This window comes from Equus quagga, chromosome 20 (genome assembly GCF_021613505.1).
Source record: "Equus quagga isolate Etosha38 chromosome 20, UCLA_HA_Equagga_1.0, whole genome shotgun sequence".
NCBI lineage: Eukaryota > Metazoa > Chordata > Mammalia > Perissodactyla > Equidae > Equus > Equus quagga.
The window spans coordinates 35,372,145-35,388,881 of record NC_060286.1 but is presented as its reverse complement, the minus strand read 5'-3'; the positions used below and the strand labels follow the sequence as shown (position 1 = coordinate 35,388,881).

Genomic DNA, 16,737 nt, shown 5'->3' with positions numbered 1-16,737 from the left:
AACCCAAGGACACACTAATAATTACAGTATTTTAAATATGTATAAATTAACCAAAAAATAATGAAAAAGTTATAACCAAACAAAAAGTCAAAGGAAAGTATACAAAACTCACTATTAGCAAACATAATCCCCATTAGTCTGTGACCTCCCTGAGTCCATTAGCAGGTAAGCTCCCTGAGGACACATGGATTGTTGTCTGTTGTTCATTCAAGTTCTTATAAAGAATAGCACTTTGCACACAGGTACAAATAAATAATAAATATTATGTATTAAATATTTAATATAGATACTAATAATACATATTAAATAGTCAAGAGGAAAGAATGTCCTAGTACATCAAATATTTTTGTTTAAAGCAGGAAAACTAATTCTGAAGAATTTAGGAAGCAATAAAATAAATATAAAACTAACATCGTGATGGCCACAATTCAGTCTTTATTCAATTTATTCTTTAGAAGTCACCACAGAGTCATTATTAGAAATATCAGTTAAGTTATATTATCAATATTGTAGAATACTATTAATATAGATTTATGTCAACAGAATACCAAATAAGATAGGTATGATTTTGTAGGACTAATTAAGATTCTTTTTTTTGAGCTAGTGAAAAGCTAACCTTATTAAAATGTCTCTACTAAGAAAATGACTAAAGAAATCGTTCTAAGTTAAGATCTGGATTTCTCCTTTCCCATCAGCTAATTTCCCTAAATAGTTTCACTATAATTCAAATGTGGATCACAGTATTTCCTCCACTCAATGATCAGGTACAAAAGATCAGCCATCAAAGCTCTGCAATTTCCTCCTGACAATGACAACATGCTACTAGGAAAAAAAAGGTAAATTTAAATCTTATTTTGCACCAACTTACTCTAACTTTTGGCAAGACTCTCCGAAGCGTCTCAGCTGGATTCTGTCGCATCAAACATGGAAGATTTGCAATCACACTTGTTCCCTGGATATCTTGACCAGCGCTTTCGAAGAAAACAGAAATTTAAAATTTGTGATTAAAAGCTGAATTCCTGGTTTACAATTATAAAAAGTGGGGTTTAAATTGAAAATGACTACTTTTAATGATAAACACTCAGACTTCTGACAAAGTTGTAAACACATCATCTGCATACAAAAATAAAACCAGAACTGAAATTTCATTAAGTAAATCTTTTAACAAATGCATGAGAATATTAATTATGCTTATGCTAAAACAAGATTCTCTATCTACACACACGTCGTAAGTCGAAAAGTCTTGAAGACTGTTATTAAATACTTATTTTAAAATTCTACCTTATTTTTTTCCTGTGACCTGCCAGTTTGCTGTATTTTATTAAAAAACATAAGTGGTAAAATTTCACTGTGGTAAAATATTAATAATCACAACAACAGCAGGGACAGCAACAGAATCAACTACAGCAGAATCACACAACTACCTGTTGCACTAGCCTGACTCTATGAGTTGCCAGAAATATATCTTCTTAAAGATATATTCAAGATTCTTAAAAGTCAGTAGGATATATTTATACAGTACATTTTTTTTTCTTTCTGCTTTTTCTCCCCAAATGCCCCCAGTACATAGTTATATATTATAGTTGTGGGTCCTTCTAGTTGTGGCACATGGGACGCCGCCTCAGCACGACCTGATGAGCCGTGCCGTGTCCGCGTCCAGGATCCGAACCGGCGAAACCCTGGGCCCCCGAAGCGGAGCCCGCGAACTTAACCACTCGGCCACAGGGCAAGCCCCTATACAGTACCTTTTTGACATAAGATTCATTAGGTCAGTAAGGCTTTACCAAAATAATTTCAGTGATACTCTAGTGGTCTAATATACCTTAGAAAAGGTGTCCAACTCTTCTGAAAAACCATTTCCATGCAAAAAAGCTCTTTGCTTTTAAAACATAAACTAAGTGACATAGTTGTGCAAGCACTTGAAATATACATATAAAAGATGCTGGTAAATGTGGTATCACCTCAGAGGAAAGTTTCACCTGTTCTTAACTGATACCAGTTTAAATGCTAATTGCTGATGCCATAATATTTACTTATCTTAATTAAAATTATTTTTACTCAGCTCTTCAGATGGGACTATTTGTTATTATATGTACACAGACTTTAACATGATTTTTAAAGGTTTTTTAAAGTATGATATACTCGCTTCAGAGTTGTAGAAGTCCTGTTAAGAAGAAGCATGTTCTGACTGTAAGTGAAGCTTCCCTGCTGTGAAGAAAGCTCTTTTTCCCTGTTGCAGTATGGCAGGCTGTAAACTACAGGTCAGCACAATCATTCCTCTCTTCTCACCACTCTCTAAGTGAACTCTTTAAAAGACAAAGTCAAGAAAGGGACTGAAATAGAGGACCCAGGCCAAGATGGGGAGAAGATCAGAAAAGGAAAATTTAGGTTGCACATAAAAATACTACCTGCAGTGGGTTTAATGGTGGCCCCCCATAAAATATGTCTACACCCTAATCTTAGAACCTATGAATGGTGTCTTAACTTGCAAAAGGCTCTTGAGATGAAGAGATCATCTTGGATTATCCAAGTAGGCTATACACCCAATAACAAGTTTCCTTAAAAGAGACAGACAGACAGACAGAAGGCAATGTGACCACAGAGCAGAGACTGGAGAGATGCTGCCACAAGTCACAGAATGCTGACAACCGCTAGAAGCCGGAAGAGGCAAAGAAAAGATTCTGCCCTAGAGCCCTGCTGACATCTTGACCTTGACTGAGCGACACTGATCTCAGACTTCTGGCCTCGAGAACCAGGACGGAATAAATTTCTGTTGCTTTAAGCCATCCAGTTTGTGGTCATTTGCTACGGCCACAGGAAACAAACAGACTACTAAAGAACTGAGGAAGAAAAGAAATATCTGGGAAAGTAATGCTGCATATGACAATGCCTAGCTCAGAGTACAGGTTCAATAAATGTCTCTTAAAAGGATGGATGAATGAACAGCTCACTGGGTGAAGTGATGTCAAGGATATTTAATATTGAACACTTGGTGAATTTTATTCACTAACTTTGCAATCAGGAAGAAAAACCAATACGATCTCTAATAATTCCTCACAGATATGAAGACAAAGCATGGCATGAAAGAAACAAAAAAAGAACAGAAAGCAAAAAATAAAATGGTAGACTTAAGCCCCCAAATATCAATAATTACATTAAATGTAAATGGTCTAAATGCATCAATTAAAAGACAGGGATTGGTAGAGTGGATTAAAATACATGACTGAACTAAATTCAGCCTACAAGAAACTAATTTCAAATATAACAATATCAGCAGGTTGAAAGCAAAGGACAGAAAATGATATATCATAGAAATGTGAATCAAAGGAAAGCAGGAGTGGCTATATTAGTATCAGATAAAGTAGACTTCAGAGAAAAGAAAATCACCAGAAACAGACCAGGACACTATACAGTGATAAAAGAGGAAATCCACCAAGAAGACATAACAATCCTAAATGAGAATATACCAAACAGAGTTGCAAAATATGTAAAGCAAAAATTAATGAAACTCAAAGGAGAAATAGACAAATACACAGGTAGATGGAGATTTCCACACCCCTCTCTCAACAATTAATGGAACAACTAGACAGAAAATCATCAAGGATATAGAAGAAGTCACAACACCATCAACCAACAAGATCTAACTGACATTTATAGAATACTCCATCAAACAACAGCAGAATACACATTCTTTTCAAGTGTCTAAAGAACATATATTAAGAAAGACCACACCTTGGGCCACATAACAATCCTCAACAAATTTTTAAAAATTGAAATCACACATAGAGTTTTCTCTGACCACAATGGAGTCAAACTAGAAATCAGTAATAGATATGTCCCACATATTAAGATTTGTGGGACACAAAGTACAGAGACAGAATTTATAACACTAATGCATACATCAGAGAAGAGGAAAAATCTCAAACCAATAGCCTAACTCTCCACCTCAAGAACCTGGAAGAACAAAATAATCAAAATGTGAGCAGAGGAAGGAAATAATGAAGAGCATAAATCAATGAAATAAAAACATAAAACAATAGAGAAAATAAACAAAACAAAGACCTGGTTCTTTTAAAGGATCAATAAAATTGACTAACCTCTAGCAAAACTGACAAAGAAAAAATGAGCAAAGAAACAAATTACCACTATCAGTATTGAAACAGGGTACATCACTACAGACCCTGCAGACATCAAAAGGATAATAAGAGAATGCTATGAATAATTCTACACACAAATTTGACAACTTAAACAAAATGGACCAATTCCTCACAAAACACAAACTGCTACAACTCATCCAATTTGAAGGGCACCATTTGAATAGTCCTACAACTATTTAAAAAACTGAATTCCTATTTTAAAATGCCTAAAACAAATCTCCAGGCCCAGATAGTTTCACTGAAGACTTCTACTCAGCATTTAATGAGGAACTCATAGTACTCGACACAAGCTCTTCCAGAAAACAGAAGAAAAGGGAACACTGCCTAAATCACTTGATGAAACTGCTATTACATTGATATCAAAACCAGGCAAAGACAAGAGAAAACCTACAGAACAAAATCCCCCATGAATATAGATGCAAAAATCCTTAACAAAATACCAGCAAATAAAATACAGTAATATATAAAAGGAAGAATTATCCACCATGATCAAATGGGGTTACCCCAGGGATGTAAGGCTGGTTCAATATTTGAAATCAGCGTAATCTATCATACTAACCAGTTAAAGAAGAAAACTATAACATGATCATATCAATCAATGCAAAAAAAAACCATTTGACAAATTTCAACAAAAACACTGAAATTAAAAACAAACTATCATTTACAATCACTCAGAAAAATGACCAAAAAAATAACAAAAGTAAAAGACATGCTGAAAACTACAAAATGTTAATAAAAGAAATCAAAGGAAATCGAAATAACTAGAGAGACATACTTTGCTCACAGATTGGGAAATTCAACATAGGAAAGATGTCAATTCTCCCAAATCAGTGTATAAGTTTTACACAATTCCTATCAAAATCTCAACAAGACATAGACAATATTTTTCTAAAATTTATATGGAAAGGCAACGAAACTAGAACAGCTAAAACAATTTTTAAAAAGAAGAATAAACTGGAAAACATCTGTCTACTCAATTTTAAGACTTATTACATAGCCACAGTAACCAAGACTGCATGGTATTGGCAGAGGGACAGACACATAAATCAATGGAACAGAAAAGAGAACCTAGAAACAGACCTCCACAAATACGCCTGACTGATTTTTGACAGAGGGGCAAAGGTGATTCTGTGGAGAAGTCTTTTCAGCAAATGGTGCTGGAGCAACTGGAACCCACAGGCAAGAAAAGAAAGAACCTTGACCTAAGCCTTACATTAACTCAAAACAAATCACAGACTTAAATGTAAAATGTAAAACTTTCAGAAAAAACACAGGAGAAAATCTTCTAAATCTAGGGCTAGGCAAAGAGCTCTTAAACTTGACACCAAAACCATGATCTATAAAAGGAAAAAATTGGTAAATTGGACTTCACCGAAACTAAAAACTGTGAAACTGTGAAAGACTGTTAAGAGGATGAAAAGACAAGCCACAGACTGGAAGAAAATATTTGCAAACTAAATGTCTGACAAAGGCCTTGTATATCTAGAGTATAAAAAGAACTCCTGAAACTCAACATAATCCAATGAGAAAATAGGCGAAAGACATGAAGAGACATTTTACTGAAGATGATATACAGACTAAATAAGCACATGAAAAGATGTTTAACCTCATTAACCATAGGAAAATGTAAAGTAAAATGACAATATCACTAGACGTTTATGAGAATGGCTAAAATTAAAAATAATACCAAAAAAAATGAAAAGAAACTGGGTCATTCATTCATTGCTGGTGGAAATGTAAACTGGTACAGCCACTCTAGAAAACAATTTTTCAGTTTCTTAAAAATAAAGACTCAATAACATACAACCCAGCAATTGCACTCTCGGGCATTAATCCCAAATAAATGAAAACTTACATTCACATAAAAATCTGTGGATGAATGTTTACAGCAAATTTATTTGAACCAAAAAAATGTAAACAACCCATATGTCCTTAAATGGGTAAATGGTTAAACAAACTGTGGTACATCCATACCATGGAATGCTGCTCAATAAAAAGGAACAAAGTATTGATAGATGCAAGAACTTGATGAATCTCCAGAGAATTATGCTGAGTGAAAAAAGCCAACCCAAAAAGGTTACATACTGTATGACTCCATTTATATAACATTCTTGAAGTGATAAAATTATACAAGTAGAGAACAGATTGGTGATTTCCAGGGTTTATTAAGGATAGGCATGGGGCAGGAAGGAAATGGATGTGACTATGAGAGTGTAACATGAGGGATCCTGGGGTGATGGAAATCTTACCTATCTTGATTGTATCAATGTTAATATCCTTATTGTGATATTATACTAAGTTTTTCAAGATAGTACTATAAGAGAAACGAGGAAAAGGGTACATGGGTATCTCTATTATTTCTTACAACTATATGTGAATCTATATCTAAATAAGTTTAATTTTAAAATAGCAATATGACAGAATTTTTAAAAAACACATATGAACATCTTAATAGTTGTAGAAATCTGATAAATCCAACATTCATTCATGATTTAAAACTATCAGCAAACCCAGGGGCCAGCCCCATGACCTAGTGGTTAAGTTCGGCATGCTCCACTTTGGCAGCCCGGGTTAGGTTCCTGGGCACAGATCTACACCACTCAGCAGTGGCTATGCTGTGGCAGGCGACCAACATACAAAATAGAGAAAGAGTGGCACAGATGTTAGCTCAGGGCAAATCTTCCTCAAGCAAAAAGAGGAAGATTGTCAACAGATGTTAGCTGAGGGCAAATCTTCCTCAGCAAAAAAAAAAACAAAAACAAAAAGAAAACCTATCAGCAAACCCAAAATTCCTAGATAAAGAATGCCTTTCAGGTAAAGGGCATCTATGAAAAACTTACAGCTAACATCATACTTAAGGGTGAAAGAATGAATGATGCTTTCTCCCTAACCAGGAACAAGGCAAAGATGTTCACCATTATCACTTCTATTCAGCATTGTGTTGGAGGTTTGAGCTAGTGCAATAAGGCAATAAAAAGAAATTAAAGGCTTACAGATTGCAAAGGAAGAAGTTAAATTTTCTTTATTCACAGACAACATGACTGTCTGTGGCAAAAAGCCGAAGAAAGGTACAAAATAGCTAGAGCTAATTCATAAGTCCAGCACTACAGCAGGATACAAGGTCCATATACGAAAGTCAACTGCATGTCTACATACCTGAAAGGAAGAATCATGAACAGCAATTTAAAAAGAAATCCAATTTACATTAACATAAGAATATGAAATATATCAGGAAAATTTGGTAAAAGATGTGTAAGATCTGTAGACCAAAAATTACAGAGCATGCTGAGAGAAATAAAGAAGATCTAAACATATGGAGAGAGATTTATCACTCAAGGATTAGAGACTCGATACTGTTAAGATGTCAATCTCCCAAAGTGAAGTACAGAATTAACAGGATCCCAATCTAAATCCCAGCCGGCTTTTCGTAGAAACAAACAAGCTTATTCTAAAATTTAAGCGGAAATGTAAAGGACCTAGAAAAGCAAAACAAATTTGAAACAAGAAGAAATTTGTAAGGCTAATACTATCTGATTTCAAAACTTATTATACAGCTACAATAACCAAGATAGTGTAGCACCGGCATAAAGACAGACAAGTAGATCAATAGAAAAGAACACAGTATCCAGAAATAGACACAAACATAAACGGGCAATTGATTTTTTAATAAAGGTGATAAAATAATTCAATGAGGAAATGATCATCTTTTCAACAAATGGTGCTGAAACAAATAAATAGCCATATGCAAAGCATGACTCTCTCCCCGACCTGAAGCAGTCTATGAACATAAACTCAAAGATCACAGGCCTGAATGTAAGAGCCAATACTATAAAACTTCTAGAGGAAAACTTAGCAAAAAATCTGAGTTCTTTTGGGTTTGACCTTGGGTTTGACAAACGTTTCTCAAATAGGACACAAAAGACATAAATAATAGAAAAAAAATCAACAAAATCAACAAAATCAACATCATCAACATCATTTTGTTTTTCAAATGCACTGTTACAAAAACGAAAAGGCAAGCCATAGACTGGTGTAAAATATTTGCAAGACAGATATTCAACAAACAATTTGTATCTAGAATACATACAGAACTCAAACTAAACAATAATAAGAATATCCAACAAAAAATGGACAAAAGATTTCAAAACTTACCAAAGAAAATATACAAATGGCAAATAAACACATGAAAAAGATGCTCAATGAAATTAATCATTAGGTAAATTCAAATTACATCCACAATAAGATACTCCTACACACAGACTAGAATGGCTAAAATTATAAAGACTGAACATACCCAATGCTGGCAAGGATGAAGAGCACTCCCATACACTGCTGCTGGGAATGTAAAATGGTACTACTACTCTGGAAAAGTTTGCCAATTTCTTAAAAGGTTATGCACACACCTTCCAAACAACCTAAACATTCCACTCTTATTTACCCAAGAGTAATGACAGCAGATGTCCAAAGAAACACCTGAACACAAATATTCATTGCCGCTTTGTTTGTAATAGACAAAAACTGGAAACAACCCAAATGTTCACCAACAGGTGGATAGATAATCAAATTGTGATATATCCGTACAGTGGAATACTACTACCAATAAAAAGGAGTCAACTACTGATACACACAACATGGATGAACTTCAAAATAAGTATGCTGAATTAAAGAAGCCAGACTAAAAAGAATACATACTACTGTATGATTCCATTTATATAAAATCATAGAGAGTGCAAACTAAACCAGAGTGACAGGAAGCAGATCAGTGGTTGCCTGGGGATGAGGGAAAAAAAATGAAGTTGAGATTACAAAGGGGCATGAGAAAACTTGCAGGGGTAATGGATATGTTTACTGTCTTGATCATGGTGAGGGTTTCATAGGCACATACATATGTCAAAAGTCATCAGACTGCACATTTTAAATAGGTGTGGTTCATTGTACTTGAATAATACCTCAGTAAATCTGTGCAAAGTACATAAATACAAAAAGGAAGACTGATAGAAGGGCATCTAGGAAGATGGCAGCAGTGGACACAGTTTTTGAAATTTCCTGAATTCCTCCATAAAAACATAGCAACTAGGAGAGTAAAACAAAAAGCAATGCATGACATCTACATATAGTAGTGATATGATTTCCCACACAAACTCAAAATACATGCATGTGTGTGCAGCAGCTAAAACTATGAACGATTTTGTACATTCCAATAGCTAATGAGGCCAATGAGTCCATAATAATAACTGAAGGGGCTTATCCCATGAGCTCTCAAAACATCTAGAACAAAGCCCCACATGGAAGAAAAATTCTAGGAAACAGAATCTGAATGGAGCAGCACAGAAACAACAGACCACAAAGGAAAGAGAAGGTCCAAATAAAAGTAATGTAGAGAAACAGAATCCAGAAACCTCAGAAAGTAAGGCATCCTATATGGAACACTAGAAAAAAAGAGAGAGGGCATTCTAGAATCTTGAAATTAGAAAAGCTATTTTGAACTACGACTTCTTCTAAGGTTTATGAAGTTAACTTCACATAAAAAATAAGAAATATACAAGGATCCTGATCTAATTCCATATACAGTTATTAAAAGAAAAAAGAGAATAAGGAGTGAACTAATACCTAAAGACATGCCCCAAAACAGCTAACTATAATCTACTACTTCTCCACAGGCAAAAAAAATTAAGAAAATGTGTAAGATATGGGAAAAAACACAGGAATCACAACTATGAAAACTCAGAAATAAGGTGATAGAACTCAGGAAAGAAATGGAAGAAAGTATTTCAGAAAAGACTAAACTAGAAAGAACACAAGGGTCAACAAATACAATAGATAATGCCTTAAGAAAAACAACACATGAAATGAAGGAAAATTTAAAAATAAAAAAAGATTTGAGAGAAAGTGACAGATAAGCCAAGAAGATCCAACATACTTTAAATAAGAGTCCCTAAAGAAGAAAGTCAAAGCTTTCTCTAAATAAAAAAAGATTCAAGGACAACACAAAGAAGGAAAACTACAGGCCAGTATCACTGATGAACACAGATGCAAAAATCCTCAACAAAATTCTGGCAAACCGAACACAGCAATACATCAAAAAGATTATACACCATGATCAAGTGGGATTTATACCAGGGAAACATGGATGGTTCAACATCCGCAAGTCAATCAATGTGATTCACTACATTAACAAAATGAGAAACAAAAACCACATGATCATCTCAATAGATGCAGGGAAAGCATTTGACAAGATCCAACATCCATTTATGATAAAAACCCTCAATAAAATGGGTATAGAAGGAAAGTACCTCAACATAATAAAGGCCATATATGACAAACCCACAGCCAACATCATATTCAACGGACAAAAACTGAAAGCCATCCCACTGAGAACAGGAACAAGACAAGGGTGCCCACTCTCACCACTCCTATTCAACATAGTACTGGAGGTGCTGGCCAGAGCAATTCGGCAGGAAAAAGAAAGAAAAGGAATCCAAATAGGCAACAAAGAAGTAAAACTCTCACTGTTTGCAGATGACATGATCTTATATATAGAAAACTCAAAGAATCCCTAGGAAAACTATTAGAAACAATCAACAGCTACAGCAAAGTTGCAGGGTATAAAATCAACATACATAAATTAGTAGCGTTTCTATACACTAACAATGAACTAACAGAAAAAGAACTCAAGAACTCAATCCCATTCACAATCGCAACAAAAAGAATAAAATACCTTGGGATAAATTTAACCAAGGAAGTGAAAGATTTATACAATGAAAACTACAAGACTTTCTTGAAAGAAAATGATGATGACATAAAGAGATGGAAAGATATTCCATGCACATGGATTGGAAAAATAAACATAGTTAAAATGTTCATACTACCTAAAGCAATCTACAGATTCAACACTATCCCAATCAGAATCCCAATGACATTCTTTACAGAAATTGAACAAAGAATCCTAAAATTCATATGGGGCAACAAAAGACCCCGAATTGCTAAAGCAATCCTGAGTAAGAAAAACAAAGCCAGAGGCATCACAATCCCTAATTTCAAAACATACTACAAAGCTACAGTAATCAAAACAGCATGGTACTGGTACAAAAACAGATGCACAGATCAATGGAACAGAATTGAAAGCCCAGAAATAAAACCACACATCTATGGACAGCTAGTCTTTGACAAAGGAGCTGAGGGCCTACAATGGAGAAAAGACAGTCTCTTCAACAAATGGTTCTGGAAAAACTGGACAGCCACATGTAAAAGATTGAAAATTGACCATTCTTTTTCACCATTCACAAAAATAAACTCAAAATGGATCAAAGACCTAGAGATTAGGCCTGAAACAATAAGTCTTCTAGAAGAGAATATCGGCAGTACACTCTTTGACGTCAGTTTCAAAAGAATCTTTTCGGACACCATAACCCCTCAGACGAGGGAAACAACAGAAAGAATAAACAAATGGGACTTCATCAGACTAAAGAGCTTCTTCAAGGCAAGGGAAAACAGGATTGAAACAAAAACACAGCCCACTAATTGGGAAAAAATAAAAAAAGATTCAAAAGAGCAGGCGATATACCTGAGAAAAATCAATCTAGCATAACCAACACTGAGACATATTACTGGACTCTAAAGAAAAAGAAAAATCCTTTGGGCATCCAGGCAAAATCAGCAAATTACTTAGTAATACAAACAAAATCAGATTGTCATCAGACTTTGACAGCAATAAGATATTAGAAAAGTGAGTAACTGTCTATGGTGACACCGCTTACTATAAACAGCACATGGAAAAATATAGAAAGAAAGTGAACCTAAATTGCAATCACCATCATCTCTATCAAACACAAAATCTAAATTCAATTTCTGTAATCAATTTATGTCTGGCCCTTCTCCCTCTCAGGGAGAAAAATATATATAATGTGGGTAGTGTGTTGGATAGTATTGCTTAGAAGAGAAAGAAACTGAGTTCGCTAGTGGTTCTGAATTGGGAGTGATGCCCCCTCTACCAGAGCATATATGACAAGGTCTGGAGACATTTTTCTTTTTAAAGATTGGCACCTGAGCTAACATCTATTGCCAATCTTTTTTCCTCTTCTCCCCCTCAAAGCCTGCAGTACATAGTTGTATATTCTAGTTGTAGGTCCTTCTGGCTCTGCTCTGTGGGACACTGCCTCACCGTGGCCAGATGAGTGGTGTCCACGCCCAGGATCCAAACCAGCGAAACCCCAGGCCGCCGAAGCAGACTGTGCGAATCTAACCACTCAGCCCCGGGGCCAGCCCTGGAGACGTTTTTGATCATCACAATTTCAGAGACGCCACTGTAACGTAGTAGGCAGAATCCAGGGAGGCTGCCAAACCTCCTGCAATGCACAGAATAGCTGTCCTCAACCAAAAACAAGCTAAGAAACCCTGGTTTACAAAAAATAACTATTAGCTCACCATATAAGATTACCAATATTAGATAATTATTGACCTACAACAATGGCTATCTCATATTTTCAACCTATACATTGAGCTTAGCAGAAATATATTAAGTCAAAGACGTCGAGGTCATGTATAGAGGTTGGTAACCACAACATGCTAAAGCAGTGGTCCGCAAACTCCAGCAGGCACCAGAATCACCCGGGAGCACGCGTTAAAACAGGGCCCTACGCCCAGAGAGTCAGGTTCAGCAGATCCTGGTGAGGCCTGAGAACTCTTTCTAACAAGTTCCCAGCTGATGCTGATGCTGCTGATCCAGAGACAACACTCCGAGTGCTACCATGACAGAGGAAGAGTCAAACAAAAAAGGAGGAGACTGCAGATTGTTCACGTTTTTTCGACTACCTGAGTGAATGGGCCAAGTACAGAGCGGCCGTTTGTCCAAATGAAGCCGAAGGTCCATCTGACCTCGACTGCAGGCGTCACTACTTCTGCTAGTCCTAGGAACAGGGCTCCTCTTCATAATAACAATGTTAAAGTGATACAGCAAAGAAGAGTTAGCAGAGGTGGGATATCATGTGGTCTACTCTAAGGCTCGTTAGAAAAAAGCATGAGGAGGAGCGTGAGAAAGGGTCACGTGTCAGACAAGAGACACTGAGAGGAGCAGACTTGGCTCCACGCTAAAGTGGGGTACTGAGCTTGCATGCCTGGGGATTTCTTGGGTGCTGTGGACCTGCTGTTGTCTGCAGCTGACTTTGGTCACAGTCAACATAAATAGACCAAACATGTACGGATCTATGCTGTCATCACTGAATGGAAGGAGCCCCAACAATCAGCATAGGTTTAAGCCAACAATACAAAATTCGCTTCACTGTTGTTTGATGTAGTACATGTAATTTTAAAATAAATGCTTAGTCAATGTCATACTTTTTTTTTTATTTTTACACACTAAGCTTCCTCGACTTCAAAACCTACCACTTTCAAGTGAAAGGCACAAGGAACAACCATCCTACCTAGAACATGAGCTGCTCCTTTTTGCCCTAATTATGCTATTCTTTGGGACATGTTCCTTTTCTAGGATACTCACTCAAAACAAAAAGGACACGAGCCCACTCAGCAAACCATTCCTCTAAAACTACAAAGAACTGGGTTAATCACCTAATCTGTACACTAGTGGCTAAAAAGGAAAGAGAAGGAAAAAAAGGCTAGTTAAATAAAAGAATTTAGGACAGCTATCTTCTAAATTCTAAATTAATGTTACTAATTATTTTATTCCCATTGGGAGATGCACCTATTTTAAAGAGCCATTTATAGTAATACCTTAAACCAGTGAAAAACAAGTCAATCGACTCAGGCATTTTTTGCTATAATAAAAAGTTTCACAGTCTGTTGTCATCCCAGCTCCTGCTATTTTTATGGGTAATTTCATCATTCAAGTGATGGCTAATAGCTAGTTTTTGACCCTCTCTAATCCAATGATGTTACCCAAACATTAGCTTCCCCAGTGTTTAACACAGTATCTAGCACACGCACAGCAAGGGCCCCATGAACATCTGTTGATTTAAGCTGAATTTGTCTCCACTTCACATTAGCAATCCATGTCAAAGGCTGCATTCTTATACTTACCTGGAAATGCTCCGTCGCCAGAATCTCAAATTCTGATCTCACTTACTGGCTATAAGCTCTTATCTATTCTTCTACTTCTAAATCCATTTTTTACCCTCATCACATTTCTAATCCCTCAACTCCTTCTTATTCTCCAGTTTCTAACATTCCTCCCAGTCTCACTTTCTTCCTTGCCAGCCTGAACCTCCCCAACTATTACTTCAATTACACTCTCATCAATAACCTTACTTTAATTCTCCTCCTCCTAACAACAATAAAAATAACACCTAATATACTATTTGCTAGGCATTATGCTAATAAGCACCTTACTTATAGTCATCTTAATTAATTTTCACAGTACTATGAGGTAGATTAGACACTATTATTAGCTCCATTTTATAGATGAGGAAGTTAGGGCTTAGAATGATGACTTGCCCAAAGTTATCCAGCCTGTACAACTTCAAAACCCAGGCAGCACTCTGCCTCTCTTCCAGCCTGTGCACCCACCGTACCAAACTCATCCAAGCACTTGTCCCACCACTCCCACTCCCAAGCTATGCAGCAGTAGAGAAAATCGCACAACGGTGCTGCTTAATGCTTCTAAAACATACAGTTTCAAAACAGCTCGTCCTCAACAATGCTGGAAGGAAATAAAATGATAACCAATTTGTGGGAAATCAAGAAAAGAACCAGAAATTCTTAGCATATCATATTGCCTAAAGTACTTTCAGAAACATTATATTGTGTCTCTAAAAATGAGGTCACCTGTGCTAGTTTATGAAACCCATGTCCTTCCCCACAAAGAAGAAGGTGCTTGTTAGAACAGATCTAGATACTGACAGTACTGTCTTTCTCCATTCTTCTACCTTGCTTCAAACTTCTAAGAGCTCAAAGTGTGATGAGGAAGACAAACTCACACACCAAGAATTCTGACTGTATAGCAACAAGTCCTAGCTCTTTCCCTAGCCGGACAACCCTCAAAGTTTATTTAATCCTAAACCAATGGGAAAAGGGAGAGGGGAAGGAGCAGATGCTATTCAAAAATGAGGATGTCACACAGTCAGTCACTACTGGAGAAATCAATCTCAGAATTCTCGCTTTGCTATATTGTTCAACTATGTGCAGGATCTCAAATGATTTGTATATACAGAGCCTGTGACCCTAATCCGAGCAGCTCTCATCTCAAAATCCAAAATACAACACAGAAGCTGCTGACACTGTGCTTGAATTTATAACAATAAAGCAGATGTCACACGGACCTTGCTTTGCGTTCGCGATGAAAACTAAACTTTACATAGTTGATATTTAATTATTTCTTTACTCAAATTATTAGAGTTTATTTTATTGAATAGAACAAAATGAATTAAATAACTACCTTAGAGAATTAAAACGCCAAGAAAGACAAAATCTTCTTTTAAGACAAAGACGACTCAAGAATCTAAAGCAGAAGATACTAAATACCAATCCATAACATCAGTAATTTTTCAAATGCAGTATATTTTCATATGTTAGTACTATAAAATCAAATCCTTAATAATGTTAAATCTTCAAAGTGTCATCTTAAAAGATTCACATAGTAGGAGAACCATTCAACCCTCCGTATAGTCATTATACTTTAGAATCACAGAAATTTTTTTTTTTTTTTGAGGAAGATTAGCCCTGAGCTAACATCTGCTGCCAATCCTCTTCTTTTTGCTGAGGAAGACTGGCCCTTAGCTAACATCCGTGGCCATCTTCCTCTACTTTATACGTGGGACGCCTGCCACAGCATGGCTTGCCGAGCGGTGCCATGTCCGCACCCGGGATCCAAACCGGTGAACCCTGGGCTGCCAAAGCGGAACGTGCAAAATTAACCACTGCACCACTGGTCCAACCGAGAAATGTATTTTTTAATAGCACCAAAGAAAGAATAAGAGAAAAATTAACATTTAAGAGTCTACTATGTGCCAGGCAATGCACTTTACACACATTATCACATTACCCTTCACAATATATTTCTATCCTTACTTTACAGTTGAGGAAACTGAGGCCCGGAAAAAAAACGCAACTTACCCAAAGTCATCCAACTACTAAAGGTTAGAGCCAGGATTCCAATCTATGATTTCTAAACCCATAACCTAGGGTCACTATATCATCTAGGATCATGGTCCCATCATAAGAAGTGGCTGAACTAAAATGTCTAAATGTCTCTAGACCTAAAAATGTCTATAAGTTGATAATTCTGCAAGAGAAAAATTTGTATGATTTATTCAGTAATTTTCATGTTACAATAAATTCTTTTACTGATAACTTCCACTCTATATCTCTTACTATTACAATGCCATGTCAACACAGTATGCAGAAGTTTTGTGTTCACTGTGAAGAAGAGACAAATTCCTCTCTTGATTAAAACAAACAGCATAAATTATATAGAAAGCATTTCCTTTTGAATGGCTCTTCAACTTTGCATATCAAAAATCGAGGGGCCAGCCCCGCGCCCGAGTGGTTAAGTTCGCACGCTCCACCTCGGCGGCCCAGGGTTTTGCCGGTTTGGATCCTGGACGCGGACATGGCACCACTCATCAGGCCA

At 36.3% G+C, this 16,737-nt stretch overlaps 1 protein-coding gene across 1 annotated transcript in view; it reads right to left on the bottom strand.

The window, feature by feature from the left end:
- Positions 1 to 16,737, bottom strand: part of PPP4R4 (protein phosphatase 4 regulatory subunit 4) — a 101,603-nt gene that overhangs the window by 64,663 nt on the left and 20,203 nt on the right. The window contains exon 3 of the mRNA XM_046647654.1: positions 869 to 971. Coding sequence (XP_046503610.1) covers positions 869 to 971 — 103 coding nt within the window. The remainder of the gene's footprint in view (positions 1 to 868; positions 972 to 16,737) is intronic.